Here is a 22,884-nt window from a genome sequence, read left to right as displayed (position 1 = left end):
CGCCAGAGTTAATACATTTTAAAACTCTTGAATTCTTCCTCTATTTGTTTTTGTCAAAATAGATTAAGATGTAATGTGAATGAAAAATAAGACATTTTCAACTGAGGTTTTGGTCAGACTCAGGAGTCCAGGAGTACACACAAGGCAAATACTGGTTCACGTCTCTAGATGGAGCTCCTGTGTTATGCACATTTTTTTTAACCTGTCTGAGCTAGAAACGGCCAAAACTACTTTGTTTTTTGTTCAAAATATAATGATAAATAATTTTAAAGCATGAAATCTGGAATTCGGCTTGTAATAAACCCTCGTTATTCACTGATTGCAACATTTCTTACTTTTATGACCTATTATTTGTATAACAGAGGCAGTCATATACTGACAAATTCTTCTCCTGTGACTACTCATAGAATATATTGACATTGTGAGTCAGGACCGAAGATAAACAAAGAGCAGTTTTGACCCTTGACCTTTATGTTTTATCTGAGAACATGTAGCATTTGCCTTTTATTTTTTAGCTTCATCAACAAATATTATACATGCTTGCAACATTTACAGGCCTAACAATCAGACAGTGAATGGACCAATATCTTCAATATCTTTGAATTTTATTTTAAACAACATGAATACAAAAATGATGGAATGTATGGCCTATAAGCGCAAAAAGACACATGAGATTTCTGGCGGATTCTATTTATTTGATCATTTATTTGCATAACAACCAATGTGACTAGGTATTTGTCACAAATATTACTGAAATTCAGGGTTACATGCACTTGTTAGCTAGCCCTGTGAGACTTAGCCATGTTCAACAATGTTTGTGTTTGTGAAGCTAAATCAAAGATAACACAAAGGCAGAGCTATGGTCATGTGTGTATACTGTATAGATGAAGAGTGCTGTATAACAGTACATGCTTGTTTCTGATCAGCCACAATTAGTTGGACAGAGGAGGGGGAAACAATGGCTGTATTATTATCTCTACCGATGGGGACGTTTCCCCCCACGTGTCTCTCTGTTTGTTTAGACAGAAAGGCATTATTCTTGCATGCTCTGTATTATTGAAACAACATTGCATCTGCACATATGACCGTCAAAGATATGAAAAATTCTGTGGCTTATCGGTGGCTCTACGGCAACATGATACATTTAAACAAGAATATCTCAGTGGTTATGAATCTAATTCATCTACATTTTGCACAATTCATCCATGCACAAAACACAGAATTTAGGTGTCCTCTACAAAACAGCATGCTGATTTATTTCTATAAATATTTGGATCCAATCCAGATGACGATTAGAAATGTCCCGTCCCCCCCCCCCCCCCCCCTAAAAAAAAATCTAAAAGATTGTGCAGTTTTTGTAGTACAAGTGCAAGTGCTGTTTGCTTTCATTGCTCCTTCACAGGATATATGCATTGATAATTACGACTTGCAGCCCAGTGATTTTCAGTCATGCCATTGGAGATGGAAATTGTTTACTCAGAAGCTAATATAGCTAAGAATGAAAGAAAAAATATGATATTTTCAGACTTAACCATGGTTCTTTGAGTCATAGATATTTGGCAGTGACATATCTTGCACATGCAATGTTCATTATCTTACATTTTTTTGGGAGAGAACACTTTGACATAGTTAGAGCATGTTGACCTCTTTGAGGGGTTCAAAGAATGAAGCTGTGCAAACATATTGTGAGTGCATGAGCAGATGAGCATATGAATAACAAACAGATGTAATCAATAGAAATATGACTGATGACCAATTCGTACATCTGGTATCCATCTGTACTTCTGAGTGAGAGAGTGTGCCTTTGTATCAAGTTCACCTGAGGGAGTGGTAACTCTTTACATAACCAGCCGAATTCCCTATACTAACACTAATTTTTCCTTTAAGGTATTAAATTGTAAGAGGGAGCCGGTCATCCACCAGGTTAGTAACAAAAATACCCATATGGATTCAATAAACTTTTATTAATCGTAAATGCTAAACTGTTGTTTCACAAGGTGGATCACGTGGACTTGGGTAAATATCTTCTTCCAAAAATACAGTATTTGTTTATGAAATTTTGACAACTTCAATGGGAATTATGTTATTTAAAATCATATTTATAGTCCGATAAGCAACTTGAGATGTGAGACTGGAGTTGGAGAGATGACATGTTGAACTGCTTCACAAGAGCCAGTTTTAAAAATAGTAAGCAAAAGAAAAAGCTAAATAATTATTTACTCCAAATGGGACCATCATTTACTAAATGAATCCCATGCTGTATTGACTTGAAACTATTGACTGACACCATAGACTCATGTTTACAAGGCTTACTGAGGTAATCAAGTGAGAAGTAGGTTAGATAAGTAGAGGAAAGGGTGGGAAAAGAGTGAGCTATAGAGATGCTATCGCAGCTAAAAGCTAATGAAAGCTGTCTTTGTGTGAGATTTTATTTAAGCATTTGCAAATGGACTCAACACATAAAGAGTTCAGTGGCCTTCAAGTCCAAGAGCAAACCTTTCTGTGGCTGCTTTTCATACAGTAAGTGAGCATAAAGAAGGGGCTGTCAGACACTGTCACAAGTTCAGTTTGTTTTACCCTCATTTCTATGAACTACAACTCCCTGTTTACTTTTATCTCATGATGTTTGACAAGTCAGATGATCTAAATGTACCTCACGCGTTATATCTACTGCTTCTATAATATAGTTTTGCATATGAATGTCTTATGCCAGCTGTATCATGTGACGTTTTAACCAGAATGTCTGGATTCGGGGATGGGATTAAGTTCAAGGAATTTCTAAGGAAAATATGTCATCATGTCCTATCAGACAGAACATAACATAATATCAAACACATTTTGTTTGCTACCGTCCTTTATAGTTTGCAACAAACATTGAATCAAAAAGTTCAAGTTCCAAATTCTGATTTGAGTAAAAAATAAACTAAAATGTTCGGTTTCAATACGCAATTTTTTTTATGCATAATTGTCTGTTTTTGTTCTGGTTCATATTGAGGTTCCGTTTATTTATTAATTTACATCTTAATACCTTTTGGGAATATTATACAAAATTGACTGGATTGTTGGTATATATAGTGAATAAACGATCTTGAATCCCCACAATGTGTTAACGTTAGATGAGCAACACCACCTAGTGGCCTATCTGGAACATGTGAGAAACGTCTGCTTGATAAACGCATTTGAAGGCAGAGTGGTCAGCTTTTCAAACAAAATACAGAAGTTTAAACATATACGGTGAAACAAACAAATCAGAATCAGCTTTATTGGCCAAGTAAGTGTGAAAACGTACAAGGAATTTAGATAGATAGATAGATAGATAGATAGATAGATAGATAGATAGATAGATAGATAGATAGATAGATAGATAGATAGATAGTGTGAGAGAGAGATAAATGAGTAAAGATAAACACATTTGATAACTATGTACAGATATAAATATATATACAAGCATTATAAGTTGATATACAAGCACAGGACAATTGAATTAAAAATTGAAAATTTAATTCAGTGAATTAATTTGTACTCCCAGCTTCCAGTTTAAACATCTGCTGTGTCCTCGACATTCATGTGTTGCAAAATGGAATTTCCCCCCGTCTCCCTGTAGTAGTCCTGCCTGCTTTGTTGGATGTTCTGTTGGAAGTTTAACGTGGGATGTTTTCATGTTAACCTTATTTATCTGCTGAGGCTGTTGACAAAATAGTGATAGGCTCCTTGAGGAAAAACCTATTATTCAAAGAGGCAGCAGTTTCTAGATTGTGTTCCAAATTACAATAAAGTACAAATTAGAAGCTAGACTTCTGTAATCAGTCAGTGAATGGTTAGTTGTCTAGTGTAAGTGTAAAACATTACAACTGTTATGTTCATTAGCCAACTTCAGCTGTAGTTGCGATTGCATGCTGAAGATTTACTAAGGCTGTATATAAAGCGATAGAGACACACATTGAATTAACTATAATGTAATATACTATATTCTAACATATTGCATATAATATACTGTGTAGACGAGCTGTTATAGTTAATTTTACCATCATTATGTATAGGTGTAATGTGTTTTCAATAAAAAAGACCCAAAAAGAAAAAGGTAAATTCTATTCCGCAATTAAAACAAGTTGTGGGTGTGTTAATTTGGCCACACTGGCTCCGGTTTTTACATTACAATTTCTTATAATATACACTTTATTCCACATTTCCAGTTGGCATGTTTTGCACTCAAACGCCCCATGACACGGATGACTTCAAAAATGGGGCGTGGATTGAACGGTTAAACGGGCATTATAAATACTAAGGAAAGGACACAGCAAATAAAGCACACAGACAAGGACAGACACGTACACCGACTGCTGACGTTAAAACAGCGATATTGAGCTCTGACTGGCACGAGGAAGCAGCTATCTCGAGGGGGGCGCGTCACTTTCATCGCTCCCTCGGCAGCGTGGACTCTCGTGTTAGCATGTTTAGCGCGAATGCTAACACAAGCTGAACAAGGTAACGTGCACGACATTGTGTCTTATTTATTTGTATTGGCACAAAACAACACATACGACGAGTCTGCATGTGACGACTACCGTTATCCGAGTACCAGAGCTGCTTTATCTTTTTTTTTGTATGTGATAAAATGTTGCTGTTAATGGTGCGAAGCTGTGTTGAACCAAACGCCATGGATTCTCTGTCATTGCCGTCAATGCAAATGTCTCCACTGCGATCATGCCTATATAAACGGTCGTGTCTGGAGAGTGACACGCGTGTAAAGGGATAGTTCGTGTGGTCGTGTGTCAAGTTACTTATCCATAGTCGGTAGTAGACAGCGGTCGACACGCCCCCCAGGTTGGTGAAGCAGACAGGAGGACACAGGTGTTGTTTGTCTGTGTTCCTTCGTCGAATAGTGTTTACTTCCCTTTGCCCGCTCGGTGGTTAGGTTAGGGTTGGGTCCGATAAATGCAGATCTACGGGGAAACCGTGGCTGCGGTCAAATAGTCTTTTTTTTTTCTTAGGAAGGTCCCTAACTGAAGAAATGACCCGGAAGTAAACACGTGGCTGCCATGAGAGCCGTTCGAATTCTCTAAATGCAAAGGAAAGGAGCTCCAATGCGTCCTTTCAGACCTCCTTTAGCATAGGATGCAACGGACCAGGAAAGGAGATCACGCTGACCCACAATGCCTTGCGAGAGCAACATTTAAAGTGCCTCACACCTTGCCATTCATGAAAACAAACATGCGTATTTGCATATTTGACAAATTAATTTCATGCAGACATATAGTAATTGGAATTGTGTTGATAAATGTCTGTGGACAGTGATAATAATTTTATGGTATTTTTTATTTATTTAAATCATGGTACAAATGTTTGACAAACACAAAACTAAAACCACAGATGAAATGTAAATACAGCAAACGGTCGAACAGTAAGGAGGAGCTGCTGGAACTGAAACCGGTTAGTCAACCTTGGGCCCGTTTCAGAAAGCAGGTTTAGTGAAAACCTTGAGTTAGGTAACCCTGAGATGAGGGAAACTCTGGTTTTTTCGGTCGTCAACCGAACCGTTTTTCCTACCGCTCACATCTAGACAATATTCTCCGACATTTTCAACATTTCATATCACGGACATAATCGGCGACCAGATTACTTGCAGAGCTCTTTAGATTTTTTGCGAATGGATGATTTCGCAAAAGGGGTGTTGAAATAGACGCTTATATTTACTGTTTAATATGTGAAATATGATTAAAACCAAATGTATTAGTCTTCGTATTTTCACAATCTTCTTATGCTTAATTTTCAGGTGCAGCCACTTTCTTTTTTTGCCTGGGGGGATTACACCTATATGCAATGATAATTTCTACATTCCGCTACTTTGTGAATCACGGGAGTTGAACCCCTGTCGCCTGCACCGTAGGTAGCGTTGCTAACCGACCACAGAGTCGCTCTACGAACCTGAAAATAAAACCTCACATTTTAGATCAATCGACTGTTTCATACACATTAGACATACCACGCAAACTATCTCTACTTTGCTGCAGTTACGTTGCGCCGCTTTCTGAGGATGAGCTTGTTTTCTCCATAAACACAAAGTAATATCTAATAACTCTCTCCCGGTTGCCATGGTGAATCGTAGTATTGGCGCTCCATTGATGATGGCTTTGTAGAGTCGGCAGGCACTCCCGTAACTCAGTTTACATACTTAGTATTCCAGTATTGGTTATTTGTGCTAAAGTTTGCGTTATTATTATTATTATTATTGCAAAACTGAAATGATTAAAATCAGCATTCTCATTCATGCATTCACTATTATGTAGATTATGGAGCACTATGCCATATTTCTTTCATAAGTTATTTTGATAACTTTCTGTGATTGACTGGGATATGATGTTCAGTTAGACTCCAGTCATTTTTAACCCTAAATTTGTGTTTCTATCCCGTTTTCAGCGAAGCTTGAAATTTTCAAGCATTTGTGTTCAGTGTTTCCTTTTCAAAATACAGCTCTAATGAGGTTTCTTTGTCTTTGCTGTGTTGCAGTGGGCTTCTCTGGACCAGTGACCTGCAACATCCTAGAATGACCTCAGTGTTGGTGCATAAACCCCAAAACTGAATTTGACCCATCAGTGAATACTACAGCTTCCATCCAGACAGTCAACCAAAACAATGGATTTCAATTGCTCCTTTTTAATAATTAAATCCATAATATTTGGACTATTTTGACTTAATTTTTTTAAAACATTTCTTCCACATTTTTTTTTAAGTAATCTGTGAAAATGGGTGTTGGAATGGAAGCAGTGGACATAGCCGTGGTAGCACTGTATTTTGTTCTGGTGCTATCCATTGGTTTTTTTGCCATGTGGAAAAGCAATCGCAGCACTGTGAGTGGCTACTTCCTGGCTGGACGCTCCATGACGTGGATAGTGATTGGTGCATCACTATTTGTCAGCAACATTGGCAGCGAACATTTCATAGGCCTGGCTGGGTCAGGAGCAGCCAGTGGTTATGCTGTTGGAGCGTGGGAATTTAATGCCCTTCTCCTTCTGCAGCTGCTTGGCTGGATATTTGTCCCTGTGTATATCAACTCGGGAGTCTACACCATGCCTGAGTACCTGTCGAAACGCTTTGGTGGTAACAGGCTCAAGGTTTATTTTGCCCTCTTGTCACTGTTACTCTACATATTTACTAAGTTGTCTGTGGACTTATTCGCTGGAGCTCTCTTTATTCAAGAGTCCCTTGGGTGGAACCTTTATTTGTCTATTGGCCTGCTCATTGGTATGACTGCCTTGCTCACTGTCACTGGTGGATTGGTGGCAGTGCTCTACACGGATACGCTTCAGGCAGTGTTGATGATTGGCGGAGCCCTAACCTTAACCATCCTCAGCCTCATCAAAGTTGGTGGGCTAGAGGGTGTGAGAACAAAGTACATGGAGGCAGTTCCAAATGTTACCGCTATAATGGCCACTGGAAATTTCACCTATTCTCCCTCCTGCCGCATTGAGCCTAAACCAAACTCACTACAGGCCCTTCGAGGTCCCCTAGATGAAGACGCCCCATGGCCAGGCTTCCTTCTTGGCCAGACCCCTGCATCTATTTGGTACTGGTGCGCAGACCAGGTCATTGTTCAGAGAGTACTAGCGGCAAAGAACATTGCTCACGCAAAGGGCGCTACGCTCATGGCTGGATTCCTCAAGATTTTACCCATGTTTATAATAGTAATTCCGGGAATGATCGCCCGCATCATGTTTACGGACGAGATCGTCTGCATTGGGCCAGAGCACTGCATGGCTGTGTGTGGTTCTCGGGCAGGCTGCTCAAACCTTGCTTACCCACGCCTGGTCATGGCAGTGATGCCTGTGGGACTCAGGGGTTTAATGATGGCAGTCATCATCGCCGCCTTGATGAGCGACCTCGACTCAATCTTCAACAGTGCAAGCACCATCTTCACACTGGACATCTACAAAACTGTTCGACAGAAGGCATCTCAGAATGAGCTGCTGATTGTGGGCCGTGTTTTTGTTGTGCTCATGGTGGCAATCAGCATTGCCTGGGTCCCTGTTATTGTTGAAATGCAGGGTGGACAGACATACTTCTACATCCAGGAAGTTGCTGGTTACCTCACTCCACCAATCGCTGCCCTCTTCCTGTTAGCCGTGTTCTGGAAACGGTGTAACGAGATCGGTACATTTTGCGGAGGCATGACAGGGTTCACAATCGGTATCCTGCGCCTGTTCCTGGCGTTTGCCTACCGCCAGCCTCCCTGTGACCAGCCAGATGACAGGCCTTTCTTCATCGCTAAAATTCACTACATGTATTTTGCCACTGGGCTGTTCTGGCTTTCGGGGTTGGTGGCGGTGGTGGTCAGCCTCTGCACCGCACCACCAGATGAGGAGCAGGTTCGTGCCACCACATTCTGGGACGTCCGCAACATTAAAAAGGTTCCTGCAGATGACAGAAAGGAAACCTACAGGCTGACCGAAAACAGCTACTGTAGTGTCGACAAAAGTCCCCAGGAAGAAATGTCCCCAGATGCCGGAAAGGAGAGGGGTTTGGATGAGAGGCACGTCATACCCCTGGTCCCATCCACTGACCATGACCAAGAAACCCCTAATACGGAAACATCCCCTGCCACAACGACGCCTGCACTCCAATTTGGTAGTGAAAGGATAGAAATGATCGGAGAGGAACGCTGCCATGATAGTGGGGAGACTGGCAGATGCATGCGTTTCCTGCAATGGTTTTGTGGCTCGAAGGACAGAGGACAGAGCACTGAGCCAAAAGTTGTGCAGGACGATGCAGCAACCATAGCAGAGAGGCTGTACGAGTCACCTCGGGATAAAACTCTCCTCAACGTGGGTCTGCTATTGGTCTGCTCAGTGGGCATCTTTATGTATGTTTATTTCTCACTGTAGTTGAACAATGTGGACTAGAGTGGGAGTTTTTAAATTTAGGTATACGTTGTGATGGATGAAAATGTGAATGAAATAAATGAACAGTTGATTTGTGTAATACTCTAATACAGTTGTCTTGTAGCTCTCTAACAGGGGTCTAAGATGACTAATCAGTTTTTTTTAAATGATTGAAGCTTTGCCACATGAAAGCAATCACTTGTCCTTTTTCTACAGCGCTTGTTAATCCGAATAAGAAATGTACTCTTTGGTGAAATTTAATATTTGCCTTATTTGACATATGCACTTTTTTGTTCTGTAAAAATGAATGTTAAAATGTGTGCTTAGTTGCTGGTGTAGCATACATATGTCTATGAGAAATCTATTTTAGGTAATAGGCCATGATTGCTTTGCTCACATTTCTGCCTCTGAACACTGTCTATTATTATACTTTAATTTTTTTTCTGGTGTATGTGATACATTTTTATTGTGGAATGGGCTGTCATTTCTAAGTTGTCAGCAAAATATCCATGTTGTTTTATGTAGAAATGATATCGAACTCTAAGGGGATCATTATGATGTTTGTGAAATGAACTGTTTTATGAAGCATTGCTTCTTTAGCCGAACGGTGGGAACTTCAAGCTTATAGTAAATTATAGTAATTCAGCGACTTCAAATAAATAAATGTTTAAGTAAAGGTAAATGTTTTGCATCTTGGGAAATGAAGAGTGGAAGCACAACATTAGAAATATGATTAAGACAAGATAAGTCGTATCCCAACTTAAAAGTGTGGTACTTAATTTTGATTGATTCAATCACTCACAACAGAAGCTGTGACGTTCTCTGTTTTTTAATGCTGTGTGTGTATATACATGTATGCACTACAAGTGTATCAACAATAAGCCAAATTTACCAATGCTCATGATTCTGTATTGCTTTATATTTTATGTGTACCTCTTTTAATTGTTCATCTCTTTGAAAAGTGTGTGTGTGTGTGTGTGTGTGTGTGTGTGTGTGTGTGTGTGTGTGTGTGTGTGTGTGTGTGTGTGTGTGTGTGTGTGTGTGTGTGTGTGTGTGTGTGTGTGTATATATATATATATATATATATATATATATATATATATATATATATATATATATATATATAATTCAGGCCTCAATGGATCACACACATTTGTTTTACAGCGAGTATCTGTTGTCTATCTACTGTGAGTCAATGTTCCTGTAGTGCACTGCAGAGCATTTCATCTGTTTCAAGTGCATCTTTATTAATCTATTACCAAATGTGTCTTAGTATACAATCGGAAAGTGAACAATAAATAATTCATTTTTTTTATGTACTGGAAACTGTGAGTATTGAATCACATTTGTTTAAAGCCATGTGAAAAGAAATGTGTCTGTATGCATTTCATTGTTGAATGCATCTAAGATGTCTGTGATAATGTGACAGGTCAATCTATGTTAATGCCACGTATTCTTTCTTTCATTTTGTTGTTTTTTATGGATTTTATTTTTAGACAAACAAAAGACTTTTTTTCTGGTAACAAAGGTGAATGTCTATCATTTATGTTTTACAGAAAAAAAGGAGAGATGATACTTTCTTGAAACATTGGCTAGCTCACTTTTTGCTTAACATGAACATCCATTTGAAATAAAGTGCCATTTTAACTCGTATTGCAGAAGAAACATTCTTTATTGATCATGGGATTATCAGCTTGCTCTGTTTTAGTGAATTTGCAAAATTACACATTACAACTCCTGAATGATGATTTGTCAGCGATACTCTTCCTGTAGGTTCGGGTTCCTTCTGTGTGGAGTTTGCATGTTCTCCCCGTGTGAGCGTGGGTTCTCTCCGGGTTCTCCGGCTTCCTCCCACAGTCCAAAGACATGCAGGATGGGGATAGGTTCATTGATTACTCTAAATTGCCCGTAGGTGTGAATGTGAGTGTGAATGGTTGTTTGTCTCTACATGTCGGCCCTGTGATAGACTGGCGTCCTGTCCAGGTGAACCCTGCCTTCGCCCAATGACAGCTGGGATCGGCTCCAGCCCCCCGTGACCCTGAATACAGGATAAGCTGTAGATAATGGATGGACTCTTACTGTATGTGATGATTGATATTACTCCAAAACACTAAAAAGGTATAAAGGAGTTAATTCATAGGTTGTCACAAACTTAATCTCCCATTCAGTGTTTCCTTTATATTTTGTGGTTTTCTGTTATTGACCAGGGTTTGTTGATTTGAGCCAAAAGAGCACTGGATGATTCCAGTCTTTACATAAGATTCATCCAGTCAAAAATCCAGGCTCAGTGGTTTATAAACTATAACTTTTTACCAGTCTATCTCTACATCCCTCTGTCCTCAGTTGACCAAACATCACACCTCTGTAGCCAGTGGATTAACATTTAACATGCTTGTTGCAAAGCACACTGGCCAAAAATGCAAAACTCAAGCAATATTGTAATGATTCACGTTAGTCATGTGTTCACAAACACAGTGTGTTTGTAAGGGTGACACAACCGACACTGCAGGGGAGTGTGGGAGGGGCAGTTGGGAACAAATTGAGAAATATTTTTCCCGACAGCAGGTGCCCTTTGCCTTGGCAAGGCCGTTGACTAAGGAACTGTATCAGTAATTTGCTAAATGTTTGTATAACAGTTTGTTCCAGAAAAAAAAAAAAAATCCCAGGGTGAGTGTAAACCTATTGGGTCCCCTACCAGAGGATAACTAATAAAAATAAGTCCCTATTGATCATCATCTGGCCACCATGGAGATCTCTCCCAAATGCCATGTCAATAGGTTTTTAGAAATAAGTAAAAATCAAGATGATCTAGCTGCTTGTGGTGCTGAAGGAAAAGTCAGAGGATCATCAAACTTTCTTTACTTAAGCAAATGCCCTGAATAATTATGTTACCATTGTCTATTTAAATTGTGCAGGTGGATAGCTCTCAGGTAGGCACTCTAATGGATACACTGGCATTGTTTCCCCTCAGATTGAATTCAAACCCAGAGGCCAGGAGCTCAGATAACTTTTGTTGCTGTCATTTTATATTAATGCTGCAAGGTACAACACACACTTTGAGTGTGACAGTGTTGTAAAATTCAAACTGATTTGAATGTTGTCATTCCTGGCCTCTTCCCCCACTCACCGACCCCCCACACATACCCTTCTTGTACGGGAATCAGGGCCATTCTTGCCTCATTGTCTAGTCTTGAGAGTGAAACATTGACAGTAGTCTGAAAGGAATGCTCTAACATGGCTTCACAGCATCATAATGATATCATTAGATTGGGATTAATGGGACTGGATGCGACATGGGACAGATTTAAAAGTTACATATTTTAGAATATACAACCGCTTGAGCATATCTTACTACTCACCGATCCCCAGGCAGTGCATGCTTTTTACTCATTCCAATAAATGATATAGATGGTTGGTGTGAAAGCCTGCCAATCCAGGCTGGATTCAGGTCTGCCTGAGATGTTCATCTCAGGACATGAAAATCATTTACCTTTGGTTGTCTGAGCTTGCAGACATCACAGCAAAAAAAAAAAATGTGCCCCTGCAGGCCCAATTGACATGTTGCATTTTTTAAATTTACTGAGAAGCAAAACCCAAAACTTTACCTGTGAAGGAGAGTTAAAGGTTGTTGAAAGTATTTGTGTTTTTGCCAATGCAAATGTCCTGTCCCTCCTACCTGGACAAGCTACTCAGTATCAATACTCATTCACAAGACGTCCTGGCAGTCCTCTGGCTTGTAAAGTGCAGATGATATCCTCAAGTGCACAAACTGTTAAGAACCTCGGCACCACGGATCTGGGAAAATAATCTGACATTTACGCAATCACCAAATACTGAAAAATATGATTGGAATTAAAGAATGGAATCATGGTTATTCGATTCTGCAACTGAAATTAAAGTACTTGGTTTCTGCTAGTTGTTATTATGAGTTTGTTGTAGAAAAGTGTATATATAACATGTAAAAATCTATTTGCTTGCTGAGCGTATTGAATATTGGTGACAACAGAAGCAGTCAAGTATGTGGAGTGACCTTTCAAAACCACAAACACATTCCTGTCATTCCCTGTGGACAGCCCCCGCTTAAATCATGTCAGCATGCTGGTATTCTGGCATTAATCCACCAAATAGAGCTTCAGCGGAAAAAGGAAATATTTTCATCCCTTAGAAATAACAGTGGGAAGAATAATGTCATAACCAATATGAATCAATGAAACATACACCAAAGGCCTTTTCTGGTCTGGATCAAACCGGCAGACGTAAAGAACATTGATTAGTGACAAATTTACTGTGAAGAATGAACTGCTTTTCTATTGAAACAGTGACTTATTGTATCATGCAGAACACAGCAGCTGAGTTAATAAGTATTGAAGCTCCTCAGCAGGTCTCATTCTTGCAAGTCATAATGATAATGAAAGAGATGTTCTGGTACAGAATAATGCTTTGAAACAGGAATACTATTTTTCCCCTACCATTGCAAAAATAATTGTCTGCTTCATTTCACTGCTCTGAGTAATTCTTCTTCTTACATAATGTGGATAACAATGTGTTGATGAACTGTCCTTGTGCCAAAAGCACCACATGCTCTGGTTCCCTGGTGTCATTTCAACACACATTCTTCTTCAGAATGTTCTTTCAACACAGTATTAAGAAATCACTTTCTTTCTTTTTAACCCCTTGACCCCGTTGTGTTTCATGTAAATTCATTTTGTAATCTAATGTATCGACCTAAGATCTGTAAAAGAAGGCATGATGTATGACTTATTTTGACACACCCACATTAAACATATTGTGCTTTTCGTCACAGATTACATTTACATTTACATTTACATTTACATTTAGGTCATTTAGCAGACGCTTTTGTCCAAAGCGACTTACAATAAGTACATTTGTCAAAAGAAGGAAACAAGGAAACCACAACGAATCATTGCCGATAAAGTAAGAGCTAAAAGTAGAACAAGTGTTAGGTCCTCATCTGAGTAAACTAGTAGTTCAAGAGCAACAGTGCTACGATCAGAGTGCTATAGGTAAGGGTTTTTTTTTTTTTTTTTTTTTTTTTTTTTTTACATTGTGTTAAAGTATTAAAGTGTATCAAGGACATGTACGTTTTTTAAAATAGTGGCACAAAAATAAAATCTCTTGTGTTTAAAGTCCCTTTATGTCGCCTGATATCAGACAGTCAACTTGAACTTCTGACCTCTCGTCTCCTCACCAGTGTCGTGATCAGGAGCCTCACAAACACGTTATTGTTTGATAATTGTGCTGCCAGCGTATTAATTATGAGAGTTCTATACATGATTGAAACAACATTTTAACTCTAACTTTCTTTATTTCACTGTTTTGTATCTGTTGTGCAGCACTTTGGGAAGCTTGTTTGTTTTTAAAATGTGCTATACAAATAAAGTGGATTGGATTGGACAATGTTGTGAAAAGTGAGAAAGTGAACAGTTGGGGTTGCCATGGACGCCAAAAAGGGGAGCGAAGTTTATGTGTGTGTGTGTGTGTGTGTGTGTGTGTGTGTGTGTGTGTGTGTGTGTGTTATCTCATCTCTTCTAGTTCTGATAAAGTCCAAGAGAAAACACAGAGCCAGAAGGAGAAAAGCCCAGAGAAGAACCACAACAACACCATTCAGCATGAGGCATGGAGGTTAGCTAGAAAGAGGGATTAAACATGCTAAGTTTTACTTTAGCGTCTATTTTGGAGATTTGTGGACTTTTTGCCTTTTTTGTTTGCCATTTAATTTTGATTAATTATTTCTGTATTGATGTGATTGTTATTACAGCGTTGTTGCTGTAAGCTTCTGCATAACTAAAATAAAGTAATCCATATGCAGTGAAAGCAGGAGTTGTTGGTCGGTCTGATGACGTTACATTACAGATATCTTTTTTTTATGTTTTTATGTTTTTTATGTTTTTAAAAAGCTTTAAAATGCCCAAGTATATTCACGTATGTTATGCCGTAGAACAAAAAAAACAAAAATGCATGGACTTTGACACAAGGGAACCAGAAGTGCAAAACCAATTTCTGGGTGGTTTAGGACTAATTTCTGTAGCACTAAATTAATATTAAACATCAGGTTTTGCATGAGGAAAGCCCTGCATTTGCACTAAAGATTACACTCCCCTTGTTATCCTATAACATTTTCTTTTACATAAAACATTTACAAAATCAGATCAGGTCTTGCTGTGACTGTTTCCCCCTTTGCCTCATTTATTTATGGAGTATATTAAAAAAAATCATTTCCACTTTCCTGTGAATGTGTGTGCATCTCTTTCCTTTGTATTTGTGCTCTTTGTACATGTTCCACTTCCACTTCTCTCTTCTTTCGCTTTGCAGAGCAGAAAGTTAGGAAATTAGAAGACAGAAGTGATGTGAGTAATCTACTCCCAGAAACACCCTTCAAACACAGCAACAGTTACTGGGGTACAGTGTCCTTGTCTCATGACTTCAGTGTGCTGCTTTGTGACTGACACATACTGTAGCCTACCTCTGATACTTCATTTGACCCCGTACCCCATTTTAATCCGTACAAAAGGTTGGCTTTTTTACAAAACAAGAAGACAATCAATGTTGATTTGATAATTATCACTAATAATTTCTCTGAGAAATATGTGTGCATGTGAATATGACACTAAAATGACTATCATCGCCCCCTTGTGATGTGCGCCCTCTGCATGGGCAGATGAGGAATTACAGGTGAATACATGTACAGTATGTAGGACTGTCTTTATCATGATCAACTTGTATGCGTAACATTTTCAAGGTCACGATGTAGATCTCACACACACACACACACACACACACACACACACACACACACACACACACACACACACACACACACACACACAACCTGCTGTTCAGTCAAGGAGAAGAGATTAAAAAAGTAAACAAAGCATGAGCTGACTGTGTTCCTTTGAGCTCCAGACGTCGGTTCTTACTGTAACCAGCGGAGCCTCTTTATTTTATTCTGTTTTCACTCCAAGGTGTCAAAGGTGAACATGATACGACATTTGACAAACTTGCAGAAGGTTAGTAAAGCTGTAAAACTGACAAAATACTTAATATTCTCCATTGCTGTATTAGATGTTAATATGACTGAATGCTGAACCTGTTTCCCCATGTTCTTTACATGGTCGGCTGTGTGCTTGAATGTTAGTAAGTGGGCTGGACAAAGTGACTTTAAAGCAATTAAATATCATCATTCAAGATGATTCAGCTTGTTTCGAGCTCTATTACTTGTTGCATTTAAAGATCGGAGTACTGATTTCTGTACCAGTCACGAAATTATGACTCCATTTAAAGGTCCTGAAAAAAAAAATTCGTCTTTTTTTGAATTTTTGAATTTTTTCTTAATGAATTACACCTAAGAATGTGTTTTCCTTAACTTTGAATCTATTTGTTGTTTATTTAGTTATGACTATTTCATGTTGAAACCAAGTTAGTCAATTTCCGTAATAGACAAGTGGAATTAAAAATGTCTGGAAAGAGCAGAAAATCATCCCTTGTGTTCCCTCCGACTAGATGAGTGCATCTGATTGGTCCAACTTGACCCTTCACCTGGAGGAGTCCCTGACCAATGCTTTGGGTCATTACCTGGACAACTGGAGGCGTAACGTGACAGCTGCAGCCAACGCGTTGGACCAGACCCTGGCCGAGGAGAACTTCAGGAGCGTCATCTGGTACCTGGTGGTGATGATTGGCATGTTTGCCTTCATTGTTGTGGCCATCCTGGTGAGCACGGTCAAGTCCAAGAGGAGAGAGCACTCTAATGACCCCTACCACCAATACATCAAGGAGGACTGGACAGCTCAGCTGCAGCAGGGTGACGTTGTCACCAACTTTGCAGCTATATAGCCCGAAGCAAAGGCGATCATTCACAGCCAATTATTATCAGCAGCAGCAAAACACATTTTCTCAATATCTTTTCTTTTTCAGTGAATGCTGTCACATTTGTTATCAGTCTAAGAGTAATTTATATGATGTATCTATCTTGTGGTTTAGCTCTTCTGACCTCTAGATATTTAACCCATTTACATCAATAATGCATAGGACAGTGGTTTACCATAGCAATTATTTATTCATACAAATCATATTGACCCGGAAATAACGGCTAAATTCTATCTAGCTGCTTCAGTTTCAGGGTCCTTGTGTCATTGATGCTGGATAATTATAACACTGTCATGACTGCACACTTACCAACATTTATTTTATTAGTAAAAATGTCTGCTGTGAAAAAGAGCTGTTGACAAGAAATATACTAAAGATCAGCCTTAAACCAATAAATCCTCTTGGTGTGTTTTTTGTTGTTGTTTTTTTTTGCAAAATTGTAATATTTTATTATTGCCCAAAAAGCTGAGCTACTCAGAATTGTATTGTAATACCCCTTGGAAGCTGCAGAAAATACATGCTGGGATAAAAGTACCTCTGTTTGGGAAACAAGATCTTAAAGTCGTACTTGTTTTCTACCTGTAGAGGGCACAAGAGGCTCCTTCCCAAGCAGCTACAGAACTATTACTTAAGAGAGGCGATGAAAAAGATTAAAGAGGGAGGCAGAAATAGAGGTGCAGCTGCTGCGGCTTAGTTAATGGTAATAGTAATAATGATGGTGAATGTGAGTGTTTAGAGGAAGATCTCTGAATGTGTGAGTTTTCTGGAAAAAAATGCACATAAGAATATAATGTTTATTGTCAGACATGCACTTGCAGACCTCATGCAACCACATCTGCAGATAAATCACTACACACAGATTATTTAATTTGCATACCTGCTATGAGATTATCTCATGAGCTGTCACTTAAAATACACCACCATTAAAGCACCAAACCAAACACCCACTGTGTTTGGTTTTAGTTTAAAATAACCCCCATCTCTGGGGCTCCCCTCCCCTCATCACCGACTCAGGCAAAGAGAAATCACAGGGAGCAAGAACTGCACTATTAACCCTCCTCCCTCCCTCCCAACGTGCTATCTCTCTTTCTCACTTTATTTTTAGCATTCAAACAACTGGTCTCCTAAAAATGGGCCTGTTCTTCACAAGCAGTGGGAGAGGGTCGCTGCTATGTATGGTAACCACCCCACCACCAGTACCTAACAGGCCCGACAGCGCTCCCCCTTCGTCTTTGTGTCTGCTGGGAGAGGATGTGAAGGAGGGATCGCAGGGGGAGAAACAGTTGCTCGGGTCCTGAAGATGCTTGTAGAAGTTGGATATTTGTCCTGGGACGCTTGAGAACTGCAACTGACGGACCAACTGAGGCATTTCCTACATTTCCCTACCCTTACACGGGGGCTTGGGTGACCATTTCGATTGTGCAGTTTTACACTGTGAAACTAAAACCAAACTCTTGACTGTCAGGGGTGTGTGGTAGCTCCGGACCATGCTCTCCCTCTGCTTGTTCTTGCTCCCTTGCCTGAGCCTTGTGCCTCTAGCCCCGGCCACGAAGGGCCTGGAGTTCCCGCAGTACGACGGGAAAGACCGCGTCCTAGACATCAATGACAAGAACTACAAGAAAGCCTTGAAGGAGCACAGCATGGTGTGCATGCTCTACCATGCGCCCGTAGCAGACAGCAAGGAGCTGCAGAAACGACACCAGATGACCGAGCTGGTGCTGGAGGTAAAGTATTACGGCGAGGAAAACAAAGATGGTGCAGGGACAAATTAAAAACGTGAAGACAGTCGTCAGTACAGGAGATGACATCTTAATGTGTGTGAGATTGGTCAAGGTCAACGGGTACAACAGTCCAGTGGGATGCAGTGCTGTCATTTGAGGTTATTTCTATAGCCTTAGATCCAATAAGTGCTTCTATCCCTTAGAATTACATCATTTTAATTTCCCCCCTGACTCTCATCTGCTGCCAGAAATAACCCGAGAGCTCATGTGTATTATGTTTTTGAGCAATAAGTGTGAAGGGCACGACTATCTTCTCCTCTACTGTAGTGTTTTAGTGGTCAAAGCAAAAGTGAGCGTGAAGTTATTTCCTATTCGAGCTCAGTTTAAACAGCTGGTGTCTAATTGATAGATTAAAGGAATCCCATTGCAATAGGAAAACAGAGTGCACTGTGCCCTGTCTCATGTTACACATGGCTGAGGGCGCGTTGCTCCGTGATCTGCGATGGTAATCGGAGCCCGGTCGTGCAGTCCTGATTTTAGCCTCACTTCTTTGACACAGCGCAGGTGGGCCATGTTACTCTAACACTCATGTACAGTAACAACGTACCACTATGAACTCATCACAGCTGATGTAGTAGTTGACATATTTATCTCAAATGTCTAAAACATGCACATGGTTCAAACTGTCTGGGATCTCTTTCCCTCCTCTTTACTGATTGGTGGGGAAAAAGTGTGGAGTCTTCTTGTGAACACACAAAAGATAGCATTGTTTACATCCATGTTTGCTCACTAGCCACTTTCTTCTTCATTACTCATGCTGGTGCATTTTTGTGCATTTAAACCCATCGATGACTGATCGCAGGTTATGAATTGCATGACCAACCGGGGACACAACCGATAAACAATAAATAGCTCTGCTAGTGGTGAAAACATCCACAGGACACCTTTAACTGTACTTTTCACTGAACACATATTAATAAAACTTTCAATATGTGTGTTCTGGCAGGAGAGTCTCCCCGACTGTACTCCACAGAACAATTATAAATACTGTCGCTTTGGTTATATTTAGAACAAGGCAGTGTGAATCATTATGTAACTGTGTCTCCATGGCAGCTTTAACACCTCTGTCATATCGCCAACTTTGTTTTGTGTTTTTTCTGAGGAGATTACCAAACACTGGAGTTAAGCTCCCATTCATTTTTTAATTCACTTCTTATGTGTTTATTCTTACCGTCTAGTCCTCCGTGCTCTCTTCCCTTTCAGCTTGCAGCTCAGGTTATGGAGGAGAAGGACATTGGGTTTGGAATGGTCGACTCCCACAAAGATGCCAAAGTGGCAAAGAAACTGGGTGAGAATATGAATACAGCATAACCTTTATTTAACCTTGATCTCCCTGTCTGTTACATACTCGCCAATCTTGGGAGCAGTTGACCTTTAATCGCACATTTCAAGGGTCAAGGGTCAAAATAACTTTACATTCAGTCTTTTAATGTATTGTGCTTTCTTTCACTCACAGGACTGGAGGAGGAGGGCAGTGTGTATGTATTCAAGGCCGATCGGGTGATCGAGTTTGACGGCTTGCTCTCGGCTAACATTCTGGTGGAGTTCCTGTTAGACGTGGGTAGACTTTGATTCTCAGCCAATCGATGCCAGACTTGCCAAAGTTACAAGCTTCCCCCAGTATGTCTCTCTCTGCCTGCCTGTCTCTAGTTGTTGGAGGAGCCAGTGGAGGTGATCGGAAACGCTCTGGAGCTGAGAGCCTTCGATAGGATGGAGGAAGACATCCGCCTTGTCGGTTACTTCAAGAGCGAGGACTCTGAGCGTGAGTGTGTGAGCCTAGGAGTCTCTTTAATGTACGCTCACGACTCTCGTTGGCTGGGTCTGTGCCGTGCTCTCCGTGCGCTCATGCCCTTCGTTACGAGTGCACGTTAACCCCCTCATCTCCACGGATTTACAGATCCATTTTTACCACCGTCGCACACACACAGCTGCCGCTGCCTGCTCCCATCTCACATGCTGTGGACGAGTCGATGGTGGTGCGTAGTCGTGGCGATGAGCTGCGGCTACATCCCATCAGACCAACTGTGGGAGCATTAAGTGGCGGTCAAAGTTCAGCTATTTCCGCTCTCTGACGTGCAAATGTCATGTACACAACGGCCAAAGAAAGCACAAGCAGATGTGTGACAAGGAAAACAAGAGCACAACATAATGCAGTCCGATAACACAGTAAACTCTACATAACCCAGTCCCCCCTGTTCTCTTTCACCTGCAGACTACAACGCATTTAAAGAAGCTGCAGAGCAGTTCCAGCCCTACATCAAGTTCTTCGCCACATTTGAGAAATCCGTAAGCAACCAACAGACCAGTGAATGGATGCATCGTTGTTCTTGAGTGACCCCCGTCTCTGTCGCCTCAGGTGGCCAAGGAGCTGACGCTGAAGATGAACGAGGTGGATTTCTATGAGCCCTTCATGGAGGAGCCGGTCACCATCCCGGGAAAGCCTCACTCCGAGGAGGAACTGGTGGAATTCATAACTGAACACAGGCGGTAAACAAAGATCTAATGCATAAAACGGTAGCCAACTTCTTTCTTTAGGCCTCTTGTCTGAATACATACTGTTTCCCCCGATGCCCATCAGACCAACTCTCAGAAAGCTGCGTGCTGAAGATATGTATGAAACCTGGGTGAGTGATGATTGTCCGGCTGATGATGAGTTTAGTTTGCAGTAACGTGACACACTTGACTTATATTACTCTTCCTCTCCTCAGGAGGATGACATTGAGGGGATCCACATTGTGGCTTTTGCAGAGGAGGAGGACCCCGGTAAGGTCATGATGCTGTACCTACACCTATATCTAACTATTTGTAAGCCAATTGGAGGGGATAAACTGGAACATTTCTCTTGTGTCTTGACATTTAATCATGATGATTCGTTGTGGTTTCCTTGTTTCCTTCTTTTGACAAATGTACTTATTGTAAGTCGCTTTGGACAAAAGCGTCTGCTAAATGACCTAAATGTAAATGTAAATGTAAATGATGATCCAACTTTAAAGACAGTTTAATGACTGATGAGATTCCATATATCTGTTATTATAAATGTCTGTATATTTTGTTGCAATAATACCTGTGTGCACTATGTTCTAAAGATAATACTACCAAAACACATCATACTACTTCTACCTCAACAGCAAATACACAAACAGACCATATAGTGTTGTTGTTTTATATGCATACATTGAACATAACTCGTGTGTATAGATCTTGTCCCATTACTACTCTTTATTTATGTACTTTCAGTGGAATGACAGAAAATAGAAATGCAATAAAAAAAAGCCAGTTAACCAGATGAAAGACAAATACATAACTGCATATAGATAGTTGTAACAGCTTCTTGCCTTCTGATGCTATCCAACAGCCTACTCAGTCAGCATGTCGTGTGAAATTGCTTCCAGATGGTTTCGAGTTCTTGGAGATCTTGAAAGAAGTTGCAAGAGACAACACCCACCTACCTGAGCTCAGCGTGATCTGGATCGACCCTGATGATTTCCCCCTGGTAAGCCGTCAACCCAAACATAAAAGAATACATGTGGGGAGATATTTAGCTCACACGCTGCAATGTGACCCCCTTCAGCTCATCCCCTACTGGGAGAAGACCTTCAAGGTGGACCTGTTCAGACCACAGATTGGAGTCATCAACGTTACAGACGTGAGTCCCCGACGGCCTGTCTGACAGGAATCCCGAGTTTCTCCCGACAGTGTTTGACCTCTGACCTTTGACTGTGAGCAGGCCGACAGCGTGTGGCTGGAGATGGATGACGAGGAGGATCTGCCCACCGCCCAGGAGCTGGAGGACTGGATCGAGGACGTGCTCTCTGGCAAAGTCAACACTGAGGATGATGACGATGAAGACAACGATGACGATGAAGACGATGATGATGATGATGAAGACGACGATGATGATGACAACGATGAAGATGACGACGAGGATGATGATGATAGCGACAGTGATGATGACGACGACGACGATGATGACGATGACGATGACGATGATGATGATGATGATGATGATGATGATGATGATGATGAGTAATCCATTGCCGAATCCAAGTAAATGTTTTTCTCTTCCGGGTTTAGAGTTTAACATGAATCTTGGACAAATGAATGTACAGTAAAATAACTTATCACAAATAAACAATGTCACTGTTTATTTGTACTGAATATGTGCCTATTAGCAATAATAATAATAATAATAATAATAACAATACATCTGTTTAATTTCCCCAAAAATTTAAAAATGTTGTCAATGTAAATAAGCCTGGAATGGGTTTTGGGAACTCAAATAAAATATGTGTATACTGGACCAGTCATTAACTTCATTTTACTTATATATAATGACATCT

At 40.3% G+C, this 22,884-nt stretch overlaps 3 protein-coding genes across 4 annotated transcripts; all 3 read left to right on the top strand.

Moving 5' to 3' along the window:
• The first annotated feature begins 4,246 nt into the window (after positions 1-4,246).
• On the top strand, positions 4,247-9,865 carry slc5a3b (solute carrier family 5 member 3b). 2 transcript variants are annotated; one of them, XM_084023289.1, is made up of 3 exons: positions 4,247-4,485; positions 5,774-5,887; positions 6,508-9,865. In XM_084023289.1, the coding sequence occupies exon 3, from the start codon at positions 6,744-6,746 to the stop codon at positions 8,877-8,879; it is 2,136 nt and encodes a 711-aa protein (XP_083879415.1). In that variant the 5' UTR covers positions 4,247-4,485; positions 5,774-5,887; positions 6,508-6,743; the 3' UTR covers positions 8,880-9,865. The 2 variants fall into 2 exon arrangements, with proteins under 2 accessions (XP_083879415.1, XP_083879414.1); XM_084023288.1 differs by lacking the exon at positions 5,774-5,887.
• Positions 9,866-15,833: 5,968 nt separating this feature from the next.
• On the top strand, positions 15,834-16,739 carry LOC311022207 (potassium voltage-gated channel subfamily E member 2-like). The gene is made up of 2 exons (XM_084023309.1): positions 15,834-15,904; positions 16,398-16,739. The coding sequence occupies exons 1-2, from the start codon at positions 15,875-15,877 to the stop codon at positions 16,728-16,730; spliced, it is 363 nt and encodes a 120-aa protein (XP_083879435.1). The 5' UTR covers positions 15,834-15,874; the 3' UTR covers positions 16,731-16,739.
• Positions 16,740-17,951: 1,212 nt separating this feature from the next.
• casq2 (calsequestrin 2) lies at positions 17,952-22,821 on the top strand. Its single transcript, XM_084022647.1, has 11 exons — positions 17,952-18,487; positions 19,748-19,832; positions 20,001-20,101; positions 20,195-20,306; positions 20,757-20,830; positions 20,901-21,031; positions 21,123-21,168; positions 21,253-21,307; positions 21,937-22,037; positions 22,116-22,190; positions 22,272-22,821. The coding sequence occupies exons 1-11, from the start codon at positions 18,251-18,253 to the stop codon at positions 22,572-22,574; spliced, it is 1,320 nt and encodes a 439-aa protein (XP_083878773.1). The 5' UTR covers positions 17,952-18,250; the 3' UTR covers positions 22,575-22,821.
• Positions 22,822-22,884: the final 63 nt, after the last annotated feature.

Source organism: Eutrigla gurnardus (assembly GCF_963514095.1).
Source record: "Eutrigla gurnardus genome assembly, chromosome: 12".
Lineage (NCBI taxonomy): Eukaryota > Metazoa > Chordata > Actinopteri > Perciformes > Triglidae > Eutrigla > Eutrigla gurnardus.
The sequence above is the reverse complement of the archived record's forward strand: the minus strand, read 5'-3'. Positions and strand labels throughout refer to the sequence as shown.

Excerpts from the sequence above, each read along its gene's own strand:
- slc5a3b (XM_084023288.1), top strand. The coding sequence starts at position 6,744 with ATGGGTGTTGGAATGGAAGCAGTGGACATAGCCGTGGTAGCACTGTAT.
- LOC311022207 (XM_084023309.1), top strand. The coding sequence starts at position 15,875 with ATGATACGACATTTGACAAACTTGCAGAAG. Across the intron at positions 15,905-16,397 it reads ATTTGACAAACTTGCAGAAG|ATGAGTGCATCTGATTGGTC; the intron begins GTTAGTAAAGCT and ends CCCTCCGACTAG.
- casq2 (XM_084022647.1), top strand. The coding sequence starts at position 18,251 with ATGCTCTCCCTCTGCTTGTTCTTGCTCCCTTGCCTGAGCCTTGTGCCT. Across the intron at positions 20,102-20,194 it reads TGGTGGAGTTCCTGTTAGAC|TTGTTGGAGGAGCCAGTGGA; the intron begins GTGGGTAGACTT and ends GCCTGTCTCTAG. Across the intron at positions 22,038-22,115 it reads ACCCTGATGATTTCCCCCTG|CTCATCCCCTACTGGGAGAA; the intron begins GTAAGCCGTCAA and ends GACCCCCTTCAG.